Here is a 20,928-nt window from a genome sequence, read left to right on the forward strand (position 1 = left end):
AACACTTATATCCCATATTCTTTGTACAATAGCCTGTGAACATTTTATCCCATTCCCTAAGTAAATAAACACTTTGCAGTTATTGTTTGACCCTTGCTCACAATGAGAGGAAAGACCTGCTTAAACGAGCGTTGCATGATTATTTGGTATCCATGAATACTGTTTGTGGAGGAAATTACTAAGGAGACACTTTCTATACACACTAAGTCCAGAATATATGACTTATTTAAACACAGTTTATAACCACATGAAACCCAGTGAGATATGTGCACAACGGTTTCCTCTGCTACTGTAAGAGCGAGCAGACTGCTGTAGCGGCCCCCTGGCAGATGTATGCACTGGAGCAGAACAATACTTCAAAGGAACTTACGCTAAGGCAAAATATACATTTATTTTGTAGCACGTGCAAATAATAGCAAGTGTTTTCTCTTCCTGTTTACGGCATACCACTGACAGTCTCACAGTGGTGAGATCAAAAGGCCTGTGTTACTCACAGCTGTGCAGGTATTATATGATTTCTGATAAATGATGCCTTCAACTCATTCCTGGCCTTTATTAAGCTGTAATGCTTTTCATATTCCTGTTTGCCAAGATGAAAAGACATTGTAAACGTGTTCTGATACTTGCTTTGTATTGAATGTACTAAGTTGTAAGTAGCATAGTTTCATTTCTTAAAATGTATTAATGACTAACCAGCGTGAGCAAGGCTTTGGGGCGGCTGTGTCCACACCTATGCAGAGAGGAAATACGAGCAGCCCTATAGGAGCGTTCCAATATACATTTATTGTACTCTGCGTGTTTTCACGTCCTTCCCCCATTCTACCCCCTTAAGCGTAAGGAGGTGCAAGTCAGTGATTTGGCAAATAATGTCATAGGGACACAGACGTATTTTTTGTGCACAGTTCAAAAAGCTTATTTTATGCATAAAAACAGATCTTCGCTCCTACTCAAATCCCTACGACTATAATGCATTATTTTCAAAAGGGTTTTTTTTTTAACCTGCTATCCTAGTAATTACTTTTATTATTTTAAAGTACCAACATATTTTGCAAAGTCAATCACTCACTTTGGCCAACTTTTACTCTAGATCATGCTTATTTTTCATCATAGTATGTTCTACAGGATATAACAAAAGGATTATTGAGTAAAGATTGCACAATTACTGCCTGGATGACTAAGCAAGGGTCTCATGATGAGGACATTTGTCTAAGTAGCCAGCCTGTCCTTTAGTGTTACTGTAGATCAGACTGTGACCACAGACAAAGCTCTTAATCTCTGCCAAGCAGCAACTAAAGATCCTATCTCTATGCTATTTGTCCTATTGGCATAATAAAGTCAACTAGTCTGAGTTTTTTAAATGTAAGGCCGGCCATACACGGGGCGATTTGAAAACGTACAACACCTCGGTACGTTTTCAAATTAAGCCCGATGCATCGCATGCTGCTGTGAATGGTAAACGATGTATCTTAAAAGATACTTCGGTTACCTATTTAAGAGCATTACGGATCACAGATCTTATGGTTTTTCCATAAGATCTACGATGCCGATGTACGACGGCGGGGACGCGCATCGCCGTCGTAGAGCATGCCAAACCACACACGATGTGCACGATTGATCGTTGCGATCGATCGAAATCGAGCACATCGTCTAAAAAATCTTACCGTGTATGGGCCGCCTTACTTACCAAAAAGAGGCAGCATACACCGCATCTTTTGGTTACAGTATTATTGTGCAGGTTGCAGCCTCCATTAATGCCTCTAATACAGGGATGGCCAACCAGTCAGAGGCAAAGAGCCTAAAAATATCTGAAGTCACGTTAAAGAGCCAATAGCTGTCACAAGGCCACACCCCATTTTTGTGCGCACGCCTTTGGTATGACATTTGCAGGAGCATGACCTTGTGTCACACCCCCGTTTTAGTCACGCTTGGGGCGAGCCCAGCACATTGAAAATACACAAGTGACAATCTTCCCAATATAGTTTTTTTCTTTTTACTTTGCTGTAGTTTTTTATTAGTGGGACTTGTGGCAATCCTTGTTTTCAATCATTTTTGAATGGCTCTTATGCAATGCCCCCTGTAGTAGTGCCCATTATGCAGTGCCCCATATGAATTGCACCCTGTAATTGTGCCCCATATGCCGTGCCTCCTGCAGTTGTGCCCCATATGCAGTGCCCCCTGTAGTTGTGCCCCATATGCATTGCACCCTGTAGTTGTGCCCCATATGCCGTGCCCCCTGTAGTTGTGTCCCATATGCAGTGCCACCAGTACTTCATCGCATCGCCGGCTCCACGCTGTCAGGTCTCCAGCTGTCGCTGACTGGACAGTAGAAGCGCAGGCTCATTACATCGTGGGTGCACTGCATTACTGTGAACGCTACATTACTGGCAATGCTGGCCAGCGTTCACAGTTGCAGTGGGGGTCTGCGAAGGCCGTTGTACTGCCGAGCCACATCACAACAACAAAAGAGCCGCATGCGGATCGAGATCCGCAGGTTGGCCACCGCTGCTTTAATACATGTTACAGCCTCAATTAATGCGCACTGGTGTCTACACACAGTGGAGGCATTCATGTTGTTGGCAGAACCAATATGCATAGAGGTGACATGATATCCAGGACCATCCTGAGGTCTATTAACTACTGAAGTGGAAGCTTGTTTGTCAGAGATGTAGAATAAAAAAAAAAAGTATTAAGATTAGCGTGCACTGGAATTCAATCCTTACCCTTAAATCAATGACTCTATTGTCCAGTCGAGTATCCTGGTTTACAGTAGCTCTTCCTTCCTAAAGCAGGAAAACAAAACAAAGAAAACATACACAAAACATTAGGCGAAGTAACATAATACATAAAGTCAATACTTCTAGTGACTAGTTGCACTAGCCTGCTGAGCAACATACAGTACAGACTAGACTTAATGTGTTTGCTGTTTAAAGGGTCCCTGCAGCATATAATAACAATAATAAAACAGTTAAACTGTAATGCTCTTATCAAATAATCTATTAAAACTGTTGTAAACCTGCTCGTGCTATTGCTGTATAAAGTTTGTGGTTTTGCAGAATAACCATATTATAGTTATAATCCCGGCACGGCATCCCGATGGTAAGTAGTGGGGTTAGGTTTAGGGTGCGGGGAGGGAGGATTAGGTTTATGGGTAGGATACTTACTGACAGGTGTTGGCATCCTAACCCTGTTGGGTGCCGGCATCAGGATTCTGACTGCCGGCATCCCGAGCGCCACACTCTTGTACCCAACCCTATTAAGAGTATGGTAAAGAGTACATAGTTACAAATGCTAAAATGGTTTATAAAATAAGAGAACCAAACAAAAACTTTAGAAATAATGTGTTTGGTCTTTCACAGATAGCCTACCTTGATTTACACTATCACAGAATTATAACTGCCAGACAGCAGATAAGCTGCCCATGCATGCTGTATTACGTAATGGATGGATTGGTGAGTCAATCTGCCATTATTGTGGAAGACAACTTGCGATGATTTGGCCATTCACTTGCCAAGATAATGTTCATGTGGCTGCTCTGTGCACCTCTTCTCCTCAGAGGCAGCGGTGCCAAGAGGGGGATGGGGAAGGTACTGATTGCACAGGTCAAAGCTCATCCGGGGATTCCGACGAGAACCCATGCCAGACATGGAGCGGGAAAAACAAGAGATATGGTAAGAACTTACCTTTGTTATCTCTGTTTCTACGAAGTCCATAGGGTCCACAGGGTTGACCTTGGGGTATAGGTTGGGAACCAAATCCGGGCACCACGCAGTTAAAGCTTTTAGCTCCCAGGATGCACTGGGTCCACTCTCCCTATAACCCCACCCCCAAGCCAGAGGCACCTCAGTTTGTAAGTAGCCAAAGGCCGGAGGAGGAGAGAAAAAGAGAGAGAAAACTGGAACACTCAATAACCATACTCACCGAAATGGGAGACGGAAAACCGGTGACCAGCCACACAGCCCATATGAAGCCAGGTGCGTCAGGGCGGGCGCCCTGTGGACCCTATGGACTTCGTAGAAACAGAGATAACAAAGGTAAGTTCTTACCATATCTCTTGTTTTCTACTTCAGGGTCCATAGGGGGTCCACAGGGTTGACCTTGGGGATGTCCCAAAGCAGTTCAACCAAGGGTGGGGACGCTCCTGTGCTGAGAGGAGAATCCGTCGCCAAAAAGGAAGCATCCTGAGAGGCAAAGGAAACCAATGCCTAGAACCTTAAAAAGGTGTGGACAGAAGACCACGTGGCCACCTAGTAAGGCAAAACAGCCGAGGTGCCACAGCGAGCCGCACACGAGGGTCACATGGCCCGAGAAAAAACAAGCATCAACAACAGGAAGGCCTACCCATGGGTAGGCCCCTGAGGAAGACCTACGAGGCCATCCAAGTCAACATTTGGTTATAGGCCGGCCATCCTTTCCTGTGAAAACCAGAAATCTCAGACCACCAATAAGGAGTCCGATTTCCGTAAGGAACCTGAACGGATCACATAAATCCAAAGAGGCCAGACCACAGTCAATGAGGCCACACCAGCCGAGAGGACTGGGGACAGAATGGCCGTACCATAAGTTCCAGAATAATATGGAACCTGAAAACCACTAAGAAGAAACACAGGGCGAGAGCAACTCCCACCCTGACATGATGCCCTCCAGAAGAGGGAGCTACATGAGAACGCTCCCAATTCAGACACTCTCCTGGTTGATATAAACACCCTGAGAGAAAGAGAGAGCCTAAGCAATAGACCATGTAATGGCTATCACAACCAGCGGTTCCATTGACTGTCCCCGGAGGTAACGAAGAACCACTACTTACTCCCAAGGAGTCCCTAGGGAGGACAAATGGAGGCATAATCAAGAAAACACTCCAAAGGATGAACTGGATACCAGAGTGAAGCAATTCCATATCTTAACCATACTGACAGTGTAGAGATCCGCACTGTCAGGAAGACCAGGCCAAGTGTGAAACCCAAGCCAGCCGGAAGGAATGCCAGAATATCTGGAAATCCTGGACACCGGAGGATTGTATCGACAGGTACAATACCATAAGATTTATGGCTGCCACAGTTTGTGGTAGGTCCCAGCAAAAGCTGATCCATGTGCTCTAATCATTCCAACGATGACAAAGCCAGGGAAGCCGTAAGACCACTGTAAGGACACAGTCAAAGACAAACGACCCAGGTCCAAGGCAAAACCAAGGACCCTGAGACAACAGGTCCGGGCAGTGAAGCATCAGGGATGGAGTATCGATGTAGAGACTCCGAAGATCCAAGTACCCCTGACATCTGGGGCAAGCAGGAACCACCAGCAGGAAAGCATCTCCGTCTCGATTGAAAACACTTCCAAAGACCTCGAGGAAGAAGGGAGACCGGAGAACACAGGTACACAAAGTGGAAGGACCACTTCACCGACAAAGAGTCGCTGAAGTTTGCTTCAGAATCCCCAGAGCTGAACTGTAACACCCTAGTGTGATAAAGTCAGAAGGCCATGAGGGTCACCTCAGGGGGGCCCCCCCTGCTCACCAGGAGATGAAACCTCTCTTGGGGAAGAGACTAGTCCCCGGGATGCACGTCGTGACGGCTGAGGACTCCCGCTTCCCAATGGAGAGCTCCTGAAATGAACGCTGCCGAGATGGTCGGGAGGAGACCCTCGGACTATGTCCGAATATGTGACATACCTGTCATTGCCACCCAACGAACAGTGTTGCTAAAAAGGAAGCCACTGTCCTGACCCTGTCGGACTGAACCTTTTCAGGTTCACCGGGAAACAAGAGTTATGCCAGAGTAAGTTAATTGACAGGGTGGAATCGACAGACGTCCAACTGCACTGAAAAGGATTCGGTCCAGACACTGTCCCTAGCAAAGAAAACCCTGGACGAGATGGCCATAGCCACCCGGACAGGGACCGACTTGCCTCCGGAGAGAGCATCATCGTTTGAACAGTTATCCGACAGAAAAAACTCATTCCATCTGGAGATGAGCCAATTATGGAAAGGCCTGGAATGGAACTGAGCCCATTCCACCATGCATCCCAGAGTGTAAAGACATCTGTCGACTGCGCAGACAACCATGTACTCCTAATGGAAGAGAGGAGATTCCGTCTTACGCCAGAAGAATTCTCAGATTCTGAGAACCCAGCAGGGATCCTAGATGAAGAATACCCAGAGAGGGATGCAGGGAGGACTTTTTCCCCGTTGATTAAACGTCTGCACCCTGAAGAAGCCACAGTCATCCTGACCTGGCCGTAAAGTACCCCGGTGATCCCGCTAAGAGCAGGAGGCCGTCCAGGTACAGGAGCATTGGGATATACTGAACAGAAGAACTGTCAGAAAATCCAAAACGCTGGTAAACCCCTGTGGGGCTGAGGACAGTCCCAACAGGCAGAGCCCGAAAAATTGTAAGTGTTGCTGTGATACAGCAAACCTCAGCCCATGCTGAGGAAAGGTCTCTGTAAGTACCCGTAGGCACGCGTCCTGTATATCCAGTGATACCCTAAAGTCCCCAGGTTCCAAATATCGTATGATGGAGCATAGGGATTTCCTCCTGAGCCCAGGTAGCTTTAGGAACTGGTTCAGGGAATTGAGACAGAGAACAGGCCAAAGAGGACCATTCAGCCACCGCACCAGAAAGAAAACAGAACAACCAGTCCCTCACTGAGATAGTGGGGATGGCCCAATTAGCTCCGCTTACCGCAACAACTGCATAGCTTTCTGGATCTGTAAGGCCCTTGTAAAAAGGGCGTACCCTCCTACCCACGTAGCCGCGGCAACTTGACACTAATACCGGGCGAACTGAGAAAATCGGTATCTCCCAGTTGTAGGCCTGTCCCGTCAGACTGAAGAGATATCCGTAGGTTCAGAAGCAGGATCGGCTGGCAGTCCAGGCCTGCTCGGTACTGGATATGTCGGCCCTTGTAGATGCCGACAGTCTACGAAGAAACAGACCTTTAGGCTGACCGAGAGGACAAAAAAGACTTAACAGACTTAGTCTGAGGCCTTGTAGTGTGCATAGCTGAAAGCGGTAAACTTGTCGTTAGTAATACTGCCAATGTTACTACAATCTTGTCAAGGTCAGGACCAAACAATATCAACCCTAAAGATGGTATCTGCACCTCTGCATTCTCAGAGCGCAGCCATAGGGTATTACGGAGGATACAGTCGCAGCCGGAACTCTGAAAGTTAGGAGACTGGTATCCAATATAGGCATGTCCACCTATGACAACTGCATATATTACATGAGCGACCAAATACATTTGAACCCCCGACGTGTTGGAGGGGAAAAAACGTTACAAATGCATCAACCCAATATGCAATAGTATTAACCAACCATGCTATAGCCATGGTAGGATGGGTAACAACTCCCGAAAGCAAGTATACTGATTTCAGGCAGAGTTACCACCTACGGATCCGAAGAATCCGACCACGCAGGAATGGGAGGCGTAGTAACGTCTGTAATCAGACGAGTAACACGCCCATCCCCCCCAGGAGGGGCTCGTGATGCCCTCAGGGAATTTGGGACAGGAGGCCAAACACTGTTGTAACACCTCCTATCTGGCAACAGCCAGAGTCCCGCTATGCGATCCACCCGCTAGTCAGCAACAGGTAACCCGAAGGCACGCAATACTGAGGGTGTATGATACAGGTGCAGGTCAACATTCACTCTAACCAGAATGGACCTGCTACCAGCCCTAAAGCAGGGATAATAATACCTGAAATAGGCTTCCCCCCGTGTAAGAGGGAAAGAGCCCCGAACAGTACCCAGTTCACGGCAGAGCCAACTGGGAAGTAACCACAGGGCGTCAACCACGCCAATTAGCGTTTCGTAGAAAACGACATCCACCCAGGGTGGCTGTTGTGGTAATCCCTGCAAGGGGAATGACAGACTATTGTGGCACCAGGGGGAATTCATATACTGCAAAAAAACCCCTGCAGGGAGCGGTAGTCTGTGTCACAGGGGAAGAGTGCAAGAAGCTGCGAGATACCCTGAGATGAAAAGGGCAGTATGGTGAAGTAACCCCAAGTGAGGTACAACAATGGGGCCCGCCCGGCGATCCGCAATTGAGAGGATCCCGAGAAAACAAACCGCCCAAGGGGGTCGTGAAAGAGGCCGGCACCAGATGACGCCACATACAGAACCCTTTATGAGTCAAATCCTCCGCACTAACACCTGCAGCACATGACTTGCAGGATAGTAAAAATGGGTGCAGTATAACGCTCTATCTCCTGGTCAGACATATCTGACCCATCTTGGCGGAAATATTAAGCAGCACTATACTGGTCCTGACTGATGCCAAAAATAGCTGCAGGGACCCATTTTCAGCGTATGCAACACACAGTTCCATCTAAAATATGGCAACGTGCAGCACGCAACAGTATGTGACAAACCACACAAATATTAACAAGTATATAAATGTGAGGTCTCAGAACCACCCTAAGTACAGCTGTATTAGGGCAGATAAAGAAAAGGGATAGATATACACTGACAGGTGAGAGAATAAAGTACAGTCAGCACTAGCATAAGTCACATACAATGCAGATATATACATATATACATAAACATGTCATATAATATACTGCACTATTACACTGCATTCAACTGCCCAGATTCAGTGTCTGGGAAGGCTACAGCGCTGTGTACACTGACCTGATGGTGAGGTACGCAGGGGGACTGGACTCACTGCCATCTCCAGAGATTTCTGCTGCACCACAGAGATAAAATGGCCGCTGGAGACCTCAGAAGAAGCGTGGCCCGCGGAGGAAGCAGCTCAGCGACGCCAGACTATGGATACTGAAAGGCGCGCTGAGCTGAGGGGAGGAGCCGCTGTAACAGGGAAGGCTGCCTCCCCTGGCCGGCTATTAACCCCCGGGACGCCGGCTCCCTGCACCGATCGTTAAGTCCCTGGTGGTCTAGTGGACACACGGGGTATGGGGGGCCCGCCGCCACTGCCGGCGCCTCCGGTCTGTCCCCTGAGACCGGAGGCACAGGACTGCATTTGAAATGCGCGGATCACCGCAAGCGGTGATCCGCGACCTTACCTGCTCCCCGTGGATCCGGCAGCAGTCCTGGGCGCCCGCAGAGTCCGGCTAGTACAGACTCTGGGGTCCCGCTGAGATCCCCAGATCTGTACTGGCGTCTCAGCGCCAGCGGGGTGACGGAGCGGCAGCTTAGACGTCCTATGGACAGTCCGACGCTGCCGCTCTGAAGAGTCCAAAGTCTATGAAAAAACTTTGTCCCTAAAAAAATAAAATAAGCTTAGGGGCTGCTAATCAGCTCCCCCTGCGCTAACGGTGACCCGACTCCGGCCGGGCACCAACTTAAACTGAGGTGCCTCTGGCTTGGGGGTGGGGTTATAGGGAGAGTGGACCCAGTGCATCCTGGGAGCTAAAAGCTTTAACTGCGTGGTGCCCGGATTTGGTTCCCAACCTATACCCCAAGGTCAACCCTGTGGACCCCCTATGGACCCTGAAGTAGAAAATGCCCGTTCTTTTAATAGTGAAGCTTTCTAGTCTCTTCTCTAGCAACAAGGCCCACCAGATGTCTCAGCGGCCATGCACAGATATGCCAATCAATGTCATTTGCGGACTTAATTATTCTAACTGTCAAATCAAATCCGTATGCGTGTGTCCAAATTTACATCTTCAAAACCAGCTGACCCTTAGACTTCGTGTACACTGGCATATGAATTTGTTTAAAATGTAATTCTAATGTATGTTAATTGTATTATTATATTTCATTTATAAGTGAATATAAATGGATTTGAACAAACTTTTTCCAAAATGACACGGAACATACTATATGTAGGTAAATGGACAAAAAAAAGTTAGTATCTGTTTCCACGTGGGTTTGGCTTGAACGAGATAAAAACGTCCCGCTTTGTCACAGATGCAAGTTTACAAAATGCTGATTTTATGCCTTTGTAAACGAATTTAAAAAAACACAATCCTGAGAACCTTCTGACTAATGGACATAAAGATAAACATTACATTTTGTAAGCTGAATTCATTTTGCGTAACACATTTACTAGAGAAAATTTTTAAGAAACATAGCTGGGTATATCAGATGTTCGGTTCACTGGGGCACACACACAAATCTGCAAAGAAAAACAACACAAAGTCTAAAAATAGTGCCAGAAATTCACTATAGAAGCAATGTCGGAGACATGTTTACACGGGAGCCTCTCATGTGCTGAGAGGAAAAAAACGCTTCTCTGTATTGTGAATATGTCAATGTAAACAGGAGATGCACAGGCTGCAGAACTATGCAGCATAATGACTTCCGTTCAGCTTGCCTGACGTCAATACAACAGACAGGGGGTCCATCCCCAGAGGCAGGTCAGGAGTGTTGGACTCCTGACTATTGGCATTTCTTAGAAAACGTCTAGGAGTACGCAGTCCTGCATAGCTGCTATTGGGGTAAAAATATGGGATTTGTTAACCAGAAAAAAAAAACATCCTGTAAATTCCAAAATAAAGAACGGAAAGAGGGTAAATTATTGATGTACTTTGATGATTTTGGGGGAGACTGAATTAAGCTCAAGGCTCCTACAGGATCCTTAGTGGCATTGCAGGATGTTACTGGTACAGAACATCACTTATTTAAGCTTACACCCAATGTTTTCTGTACTGCGATATCTGGAAATTTGCACGGAAGTACATTGCACAAGGTCCCACTTCACTGAAACGTCCGCTTTGTCATAAACACAGACATGATTATCAAGTGTTTCTTCTTTTGCTTTGTTTTTTAAATCAGGTATTTTTATTGAGAAGTTTTCAAAATTTACAAAAAAAATAAACAAATGATAAAGAAACAGAAATAATAGGAATAACTAATCATACATGTTACACAACAAGACATTTGTTTAGGAGACTAGTAGAAACCAGCTCTGCAAGAGCAGCCATCTAACAGCAGAACAACACGCACTACTTGCTCCTATGCGGTTACAGGACTTTCCTAGGGCTGCACCCACTCTGTGGAATGCCCTCCCATGCACAAATAAGACTTTTCGCTGTTCTCCAAACCTTCAAGCGTTCCCTGAAAACACACCTCTTTAGACATGTTTATCAGATTCCAGAACCGGCCACATAACCTCTGCTTCCCCATTTAATTACCTCTCTTTTTACAGTCCACACTTAACTTCATATATTTTCTTTCTTCGCTTTCACATCCTCCTAACCTTCGGCCAACATTCCTGTGTGACTGGATCATACAACCCACCAAGAACCTTTGTAATCTGGCTGGGCCAATATGCAATATGCAGCACCTATCCTTGTGTATCAATGACTATTTCCCTATAGATTGTAAGCAGGGCCCTCTTACCTTTCTGTCTGTCTGTTTTACCCAGTTTTGTTCTATTAATGTTGTTTCCAATTGTAAAGCGCAACGGAATATGCTGTGCTATACAAGAAACCTAATAATAATAATACAGTAGGAGCAAATAAATACAATATAGCCATCGAAGCCACAGCATAATCCAATAACAACACAATCATATACAAGGAGGTGGCAGGAACAGCCATAGGACACGAGATTAAATTGAATCAGAAGGAAGGAGAGTCCAGATCCAAGGCATGTCTGTTAGACTGCCAAAGGGACCCTATATTATCAATTTAGAACAGCACTTTCTTTTGGTATACATAAACCGCTCATAGGACACTGTGGAGTTAACTAGGCCAATCCAAGAGGCAAAATTAAGAACCTGAGGAGCAATACATACTTAGCTAGTGTGAAAATGGACAGTTATGTTGAACCATTATTTACAAACCTATCTGCAAGACCCAATCCAAACAAACACATTCTCGTGGTAAATAAAAAACATTCTAATCTTGGGAGTCAGCCACATAGGCCAGGAACCAGTACCAAAAATCAGCAATCAGTGGACAAGACCAAAGGAGATGCCAGAAGTCAGCAGCAGACGCTCCGCATTTAGGACATGAAGTGGACGCCAAGTGCCCAATCTTCCCCAATACTACAGGTGCCCAAATAGACTCTATTTAGAAAATATAACTCTACTCGGGCATAGGCCGTAGCTGTACGTGGAGAACCAAGAATAAGGTTCTATTCTTCATCCGAGAGAGGACCCAAGTACGCCTCCCATTTGAGTTGTAAGGACTGTAATCCACTTGATACTTCAGCTGACAGTAGAAACAAGTAGACAAAGGAAATAGTGCGTATCAAAGCACACAAAGGAGATTCTACAAAAACTGGAGCACCCCTCCCACTGTGGTCGAAGCTGAGCTTCAAATACCTATAGAACATGGTTTTAGGAAGACCAAATGCACAACTAAGTTGGATAAAGGAGCACAAGGTCCCCTTTTGGTATAAATGACCCATTCTAGAGATGCCCTAAGAGAACCAGAGATAATTACCTTCCAGGACAGACAATTGAGAGAAAGCGGCAGTCCCCCAGAAAGGAGAACAGTGATCCGTTCCGTGAGCACCAAAAAGTTTGTGTGCTGCCAACCACACCTTGCGTGCCTTTACCAGAATGGGAGGACAGCCTGAAAGGGAGGACTCGGCAGGTATAAACTATAGTAAGATTTACACCAGCCTACTGAAGCGGTGCCCAATACACACCCCCACACTTCGGCACAGCCACCCCAGTCTCTCAATTATACAGCCAAATAATAAAGGGGTCTATTTACTAAACAGTGTTAGGAGAAGTGAAAAGTGATAAGGTGACAGCCAATCAGCTTCCAACTGTCATTTTTTAAACACAGCCTGTGAGATGGCAGTTAGAAGCTGATTGGCTGGCACCTTATCACTCTTCACTTTTCCTAACACCAGCGATTTGAAGGCCAATCTCCAGCCAATAAATATCCATCACTGAAAAAGGAAGTGATGTCAATGATCCATTGCTTTCACAACCAATTTACAAAGACCTGCAATTGGTTGTGAAAGCAGGCAAAATTCATGAGATCAGTCTCTTGGTGTTTTGCCACACATCCTTTATGTACAGGCCTACCTGAAGTCAGCCAGGCATTTGCAGATAGGCCTATAGCAGGCTGTATGTTATTTAATGCTCAATCTCACATGATTTTGGTCAACTGTCAAATTACCAATTGAAGGCCAAAATAACTCATGTGGCCTAGATCATAAAGTGCATTCCCAAAATGCCTGCATAAACTGTGTAGTGGATGTGAGAATTTCATCAGTCAATGGGACAAAGATATTGCAAGTTCTTATTACATTTTGCGATGAAAGATGTTAAGTCACTAAAGTAAACCTTGCCTGAGCAAAATGTTTCTTCAAGGAAAAAGGCACAGTTATAATTTACACAGCTTATATGTTAGCTGTGGTTGTGTAGGGTCAGGTGAATGTCAATAGGTAAAGTAACAGGACCCCAGCCTGTACAGTGAGTTGATTGAAATAAAAGGTCCCTCACCTCTTCCCCCTCGCCTTCGGGCCGCATTGCATCTTCCAGCTGTAGTGGCAGACGGGGCTCAGCCGCACTGATTACATAGATCTGAAAGTCAGTACAGAAACAGGTATAGCAGGAACATAAATTGCTATGATAACAAGTTGATTAAAGGCACTGGAAAAACATGCACCTAATGTTCTTCTGAGAACTCCATGATAAACTTCAGGGGGATGGATTATATAGAAGTGTTTAAAAAAGGAGGTGTTGCCCGTCACAGAATATGCTAGCGCTATAAGAATAAAAGTTAATAAATAACCAATCAGGTTCTAACTATAGCTTTTCTAATGGTATAGAAAAGCATGATGGCTGCCATATGTAATACAATCTTCTCTTCACAGTTACATTTCAGAAATGTGGTATACGGAGTCTAAGGGAAGGTTTGCAAATTCAGATTATATAGCACTTTGGATACAATTATCAAGATATCAATTGGAGGAATGAAAAATACATCATGAAATGTGCCTTATTCGATCAAAATAATTGTACAGTAAACAAATGTTACATTTTCCATTTGTATTTGTCCAATGTAACTATTGACATAAAATGTGTAAAATTCATGCTGCAGATATATTCCTCACTGCTACTGTATACAGGTGTACCTGCAGAGATTAGCGTGCCTAAAGAGCCAATGATTATCTCAATCACAATACCCTCATGTCAGTCTTAATTAACTTTGATGTCCCTATGTCTGAAGAAAAGAAAATACAGAGATGAGACAGAAAAAACTAGGTTTGCTAAACAGTGTGTAAAAAGTGTTAACACATGTATAGGATATACTTTAACTCAGTAAGAATTAAGCAAATACATTTTTTTAATTGAAAGTGCCTTTGAAAACACTAATGTTAGTGGGATAGAATATGTGCCATCTGTGAGTGAATGTAGTGGGCCGCTTAGGAGGTGTTTAGAAAAGTACCGTTGCCAGGTACCGGGAATGTAAATACTGCCTGAAATATACAGGGTGCTACACCTCTATTTTTTAGGACAGAAATTGTGTAATTTTTGGCGCAAATACTAGTTGTACCTTGTCTAGATATAGGTAAAATCCATATCACATTAATTAAATCGCATGAAAGGGCCGAAATGAATCTGGCCCTAAATATCGATTTATTTACAATGTATCCAAAACATCAAAGAATATATTTAAATCTAGATTCACAGATATGAGCATAATTCAATTCATCAAACAGATATGAGTATAGGAACTTGAATTTGCATCAGGCAAAGTCTAAAATAGACAAAATCAGACTCCTTCACCGCAACATGGCATGGAAAGAGTTAACCTGCTATGTCACACCAAGATAAAAGCACATACGAAATATAGGTGATCTCTCTGCATCCCTGATGAAGACTGGCTCAGACCAGAGTAAACACATAAGAAACTTCTCTACACAAGTGTGACACGCTCATACTGCAGCCCTTATATATGGGATTCAATACATCACAACATGTGATTTGACTTATGAGGCTGCATTTTAGCTATACATAGTCCATGTAAAAGTAGTTTTTTTGCCTAGAATGACAACATTTTATATGCTTTAAAAACAGTAGTCAAACTTTAAAAATAGAATAATAATATAGTATTCTCCATGATATAAAACAAAGCTAGGAAGCAGAGTGAGAAATGTGTTGGACAGCAGAGTATATTCACCCTAGAAATGTGAAGTTCCACGTCTTGCTGAGTGCAGCTCTCGATTTTCTGGTCAACTTTACGCACAACACCCTCCACGTCTACAATACTTTCCTTGGTGATGCTGCAAAATAAGAAGAATTAATTCCTTATTACAGCATCTAAAGCAGTCATTCCCGTTTTATGGAAATCTACTTCTATTCTCTTAAACCAGTCTTTAATGGAGGGAGAAGATTATTATGCGGATATGGAGGACATTGTATCTTTCTCTAAAGGTAGACCTACCGACTTTACTGCCATTTGGCTACCTTGGTTGATGTTTAAAGACTCCATATTATACAATAATTTCAATGGTGCACTTACTATATCCGTTTTTGCAGCGTCCTAACTTCTATTGGTTTAAGTCTGGGAACACTCACAAGTATTTACATTAATTCTAGACCGGACAACGTTATATTGTCCCCTCTAATATCCCCGTTTGTCTCCCGCTCAATCCCTTCTTCCCTTCTTTTATTTCTCTTATACTTTTTTTTTTGGGGGGGGGATATTGATTGATATATTTTGTATTTTTGTAGTGACTTTTTAGATTGATAATTTTTTTGTATTACTCAAAATGGAATAAGCAATTGTTTATATGTGTATACACTTTATCTATTTGTATTTCATTTGGAATTGCTTGGCCCGCTTTCAATAAAAACAATTTGCATAAAAAAAAAAAAGAAGGAGTCTTGGCAATCATTAGAGACCGGTAAAAATGACGGCGCATTGTCGCGCCCACGAAAAGCCCCGCTTGAGCAGTCAAACAGGTAACTTTTCGGTCACTTCTGCTTACCAGCTCGGGGGGCTGCGAGTAGAAAAGTTAGCACTGGCGGCTGTGCACGCCCAAACAGAGCAACAATTGAATTGCTGTGTCGGGCGCCATCTAGTGGCCGCCGGCAAGCAACGCACTTTAATTCCTCCCCATAGAGGTGAGGAGCAACATTAGCCATATAATTTATATATTTTTATGTTAGGGCCTATTTAAGCCTTGCTGCCCAGGTGGGCCAAAGACACTTACCCACTAAGGGACAAATGACTCCATGGGTCTTTGGCTAATGGGTGTCTGAAGGCCATTATCCCTCTTTGGGGCCAAAAGCCCCAAGCACAGTTTGAGCACTGCACATGGGAGTATAAAGGATGCACCTTGGGCGTCAATAAAAAATTTTTTAAAAGTTACTTATGATAGAGAGAGCAATAAATGTAAAAAAAAAAAATATGTACAATTAATAACCAGTCAGTGGTCGTGCTCAAAGTAGAAGTTAGTCAAAGAGACAATAGCTTTATTAATAAACCACACGACTATACAACTGAGGCAATCCTGTGGTGAGTTCTGAAGCTCATGCTACAGATAATATAATAACTATTACCCAGTTTATTTACTTTCGTCTCTTGTGGCTGTACAAAAATATCACTCTGCCTATTAATAGCATCAATACCGGTTTATGTTGCAGGTCAAAAATTTATGTTCTGTGCAGAACAACCTCTTCTTGCATCAAAGCCAGTGTAAATACATCCAGGAAAGATGGCATCAAAATAACTTCATTAGCCAGAACGAACAAACAAACAAGCAAAGAGAACACAGATATCTATCTCATAGGAAACAAAAGGTCACATCCTGGCTCAGACTGCTCAATGGAGCTTTACTAATTGCACATAACCAAAGCGGGCAGAAAGCAAAAGTTACACCAATTAGCTGAATGACTGAAAGGGCTGCGTAAAATCACTTAATGGCGACTATAAAACTCCTCTGTGCTTATATCTGCTGGGCTGGATGCTATTGGTTGTTACACTTTCAGCATAATCTACATGTCGTGGTTCTTCACCAGGTTAGACGAATATTTGTAAAGCTGCCCATCCACTAGGCGCTTAAACCTAGCGATTGAGAGATAACGACCGTCGTTATTGTTCAATCGCTTGGAAATCGTCCGCAAATCGTGCAGTAAAATGCCCTAAAAGACCAGCGATGCACGATCCCGACGGTCGTTTGCGTCGTCCTGTTTTGCCTGTCAATAAGTCGTTATTGGACATCGTTATCATTCCATCGTTCATGCATCGGTGCACATTTTCAAAGCCAGAACGACCAACATATATAGATTTAAATAAATATTTCATCCCACTTTTATTAACAACTGCTTTGAAAATCGTTGGTCTATGGTCTTTGGTCGTTTTGTGCAATCATTTATGCACATGAACGATAACGATCATCAGGAATTAAGGAAGGATTTATGAAGATCTTTTGATCTTTCATCTTTCAGGGACAAGTCTGCTAGTGGATGGGCAGCGTTAGAAATATTGTTCAAGCTGCAATACAAATAAACAATAATACGGTAGTAACAACAATTACTGGAATTATCAAGGGAGGGGGGATGTAGTCTGCATCCCGACTGTCAGGATGCCGGCGGACAGAATCCAGACAGCAGTCCGAATGCCAGAAAAAGAATCCCGACCGCTGACATCCCGACGGTGAGTATTAGGGTTAGGTTTAGGCACTATGGGAAGGGTTAGGCTGCGGGACAGGAGGATTAAGCTGCAGGAGGGGTAAAACATGGAGCCCATATAGTCACTGCTAGCGCCCACCCCAATCACTAAGTGAGAGAAAGCCTGTGACTGACTGGCAACCTGACAAGTGTTACCACACTTCTATAACTCCTAATATATGCGCTGGGTAATCACAGAACCCCACTCACTTCGGGATGAGGAGAAGCTGGAGGAGGGTGTGAACATGTGTCAACAGAGAGACATATCGCCATATAGCAAAAACTACAGGCCAAGCTTTCTAGGTGTAGGATCATCTAAGAGCAGAAAAATAACATTCAGCTACCCAACTGTACAGCTATGGTGTGTAAAGGAGCTGTGCACTCAGTCCTACAAGCAGCCTGTTACCACTACATTCAACATACAGAGAACATGTAAATTACTCATTTCTGAAGCACTTATAAACAGCAGGCGCTTACAAAAAGCAGCTATAAACCTATATTAACTGAAGAGCCTGTATACTGCCCTACACTTCTGTAGACTTGCACGTTGTGTAACACCATTACCTAATTCCAAATCAAACATTCTATACACTAAGGGGGCTGCGGTGTATAGCTCTCATTTGTCCATTTAGAAAGAAATTATGCAGTCCACTTTCCAATTTGCCACAGCTTATCATATTTATTCATGGTCTAGAAAAATTTGGACACTATTCAAAAAGTTACAGTGACAATTTTTTTGCACACACAGGGACTGATGCAGAATGAGTACTCCAGTTTAGCGTATGCTGAGTGAAAACCATCTCCAAATGCCTGGCTAAGCATTCGCACACATAATGCACCTATGCAGATGACTTATAGCAAATAGGTTTTAAGCAGACAAAACAAATTGTTATGAAATGATTAAAAACCAGGATGTAAGTGGCAGCATCTGCTACTGATGCCAATACAAACTCAATAATTCCAGCTTTGCATATGCACACACTTATGCTTTTTAAGTGAACATATTTGCAACACCTCATTGGGTGCCATTTAAAGAAGCTATGTGTGGCAGCGCTATGTTGGTACTTGGAACCATCCCGGTCTGTGATTTGGGTCCCAATTGCAGTAAATACTGCACAAGCCCCCCCAGTCTGTACAATATTACAGTCAGCAGAGCAGGCATCTTGACATTAAGTCCTGCAGTGCAGTCTTGGGCCAAATGCATGCTTTCAAAATAGCCTGGCTTATAGAAAGCTTCAAACTTCATATAAAGCAACCTTTGACTCTCCAGGGGTTGTAAAACTACAAGCCCCAGCATGCTTTGCCAGATAAGGGATTGCTGGCACTTCACAACATCTGGAGAGCCACAAGTAGTCCAGGCCTGATCTAAAAAACTCTGCAGAGCAGTAGCTGTACTCCCCAGCAGCGCATTGAAGTTAGATATAGGGAGAGATCTAGTCATTTTTACATGTATTCCCGACCATGCATTATATGGGCTCGGTCTTACTTTTCAATGAGAGCGATTCCCCTACTGTGCTAGTTATTGAAGCTCCGCACAAAACAGGTTAAGTGGAAGAAAATATAATAGATTGTAAGTATAATAGCTCTTTGACGAGGCACTGAGAGTATGAAGTAGAATTAAGAAAAGAGAAAATAGAAGTCAGGTGGCTGAGATTAACTGAAGGAAGAAGTGAGCTCAGATGCAAATCTACAGGAGACATAAAAGGCATGTACAGCAGTAACGAGATCCACAAGATGTGCCGTTAAACCCACCTCACATCCATACTTCTACTGAAAGTGCCTCAATTCACACATTGTCCACTGGTTAAACCACAGGCCTGGTGCCTGCAGGGTTACCGCTGTTTTCAATGCATTAAGCGTGACATAGGCTTGTGATTGCAGGAAATTAACAAGGCCACAGAAAACTCGTCAGGCTAATTAGTATGACTGAAGATAAGCACTCCGGCACTGATCAAAGCAGCCTCGGCAATTTGCAGTCCTATCCCCAATTAAAAGGAGCCATTCTGTAAACCAGTTCAATGTGAGGGGAGCACACAGAAAGGTTGGAGATGAGAGTAGTGAACAGTCAGCAGTAATGATAGAAGAACATCACTCTTCCAATCAATGCAGTGTCTGCTGGGTGTTCCAGCATCTCATACCCTCAGGGTAAGCTCGCCCCGACGCTTTCACTGGCCTCTTTGTCATGTACAGTGTCAGAAACGTCGTTAATCAAGAATTAATGACTGCCTTGAAGTTGCTGACAATATACATGACAAATTTGGAATACTAGAGCATTAATTAGGTTCTTGTTTTGTTCTGTCAGTAACATTTTACAGATGTGTAAGGACAGGGGAGGGGAGGGGAGACAAAGGGTGGCAATTGGAAAGTTAGCTTTATTTTTATTTCTTTTTTTAAATAAAGACTACTACAATTGCAATAACTATTTTATTAACATGTATTTTACTTGTATAACTATGTAGGGGAGCACTGAAATTCAAATTTAAGAAAAACATCAGTCTTTTCAATCTTACATGTGTGTTCTCATACATCTAGCCTCGGTACACCATGCGTGACGGGCGTAGTGTGAATGAGCCTCCAGGTCCCATGCTACTCTGCTGGCCTGGGGCGCCTTTTTTTTAAAAAAAAAAGTGTCTAAGTGGCAATGCGATGTGACTAGGACGCACCAGCAGGCTGCGCTGATTAATGTGAAAGGTGACACTTGTATACCTGTGTGTGACGGAGTCTGAATATGAACACTACGGAACTTGGAATTAAATAAGCTGCAGCCGCTAAATTGTAGCACTTCGTATACAGATTCAGTCGCACACAGATATAGAAGTGTAGCATATGCGTTATTATTACATCGCTTTGCAACTTAGGCGCATTATCTGCAAAAAAAAAAAAGACGCCTGGCACTTGCAGAGTCTCAAAGGACCTTCTGCGCTGAGAGGGGCTTTTGCCGTTACTGCAGCAGAGATATATAAGGACACATCTGTATGTTACGTTTAATTCTGTAATAATGGTAAGTAGATCACTTACATATTGGTGCCTACAAAGGAAGAACTCTATTGGTGGCCCAATACCAAACTTTTTAGAGTGAAAATATGATAGGGGCCGATTAGCAATTTTATTCTATTTTGTAAATATAAACATTCCGTTAACTGCAAATTAGCTATCCTGCAAAACAGCAACTGAATTCTATCTCCATATAAAATTAAATTCTGCTTTGGTGGCTTTATCTGCGAACATGCGAGTATCCCTTTGATGTGAATAAGAAATGCACTGTGCCCGCAGGAGTTTGGGGGGCTTTGAAAACCAGCCAAGGCAGGAGGGGAACGGACCATTACACACACCAGGGGGTCAGATGAAAATGTTTTATCTTATTGAACGTCCCCCTAATGA

General features: G+C 43.8%; 1 protein-coding gene across 1 annotated transcript in view; it reads right to left on the reverse strand.

Moving 5' to 3' along the window:
- DARS1 (aspartyl-tRNA synthetase 1) overlaps positions 1–20,928 on the reverse strand; it is a 128,357-nt gene that overhangs the window by 32,211 nt on the left and 75,218 nt on the right. The window contains exons 7-9 of the mRNA XM_088474862.1: positions 15,053–15,155; positions 13,369–13,449; positions 2,721–2,780 (exon numbers count right to left, since the gene is read on the reverse strand). Coding sequence (XP_088330988.1) covers positions 2,721–2,780; positions 13,369–13,449; positions 15,053–15,155 — 244 coding nt within the window. The remainder of the gene's footprint in view (positions 1–2,720; positions 2,781–13,368; positions 13,450–15,052; positions 15,156–20,928) is intronic.

The sequence above is a fragment of the Taudactylus pleione genome, unplaced genomic scaffold, assembly GCF_031769625.1.
Source record: "Taudactylus pleione unplaced genomic scaffold, aTauple2 ptg000156l, whole genome shotgun sequence".
In the NCBI taxonomy this organism is placed as follows: domain Eukaryota; kingdom Metazoa; phylum Chordata; class Amphibia; order Anura; family Myobatrachidae; genus Taudactylus; species Taudactylus pleione.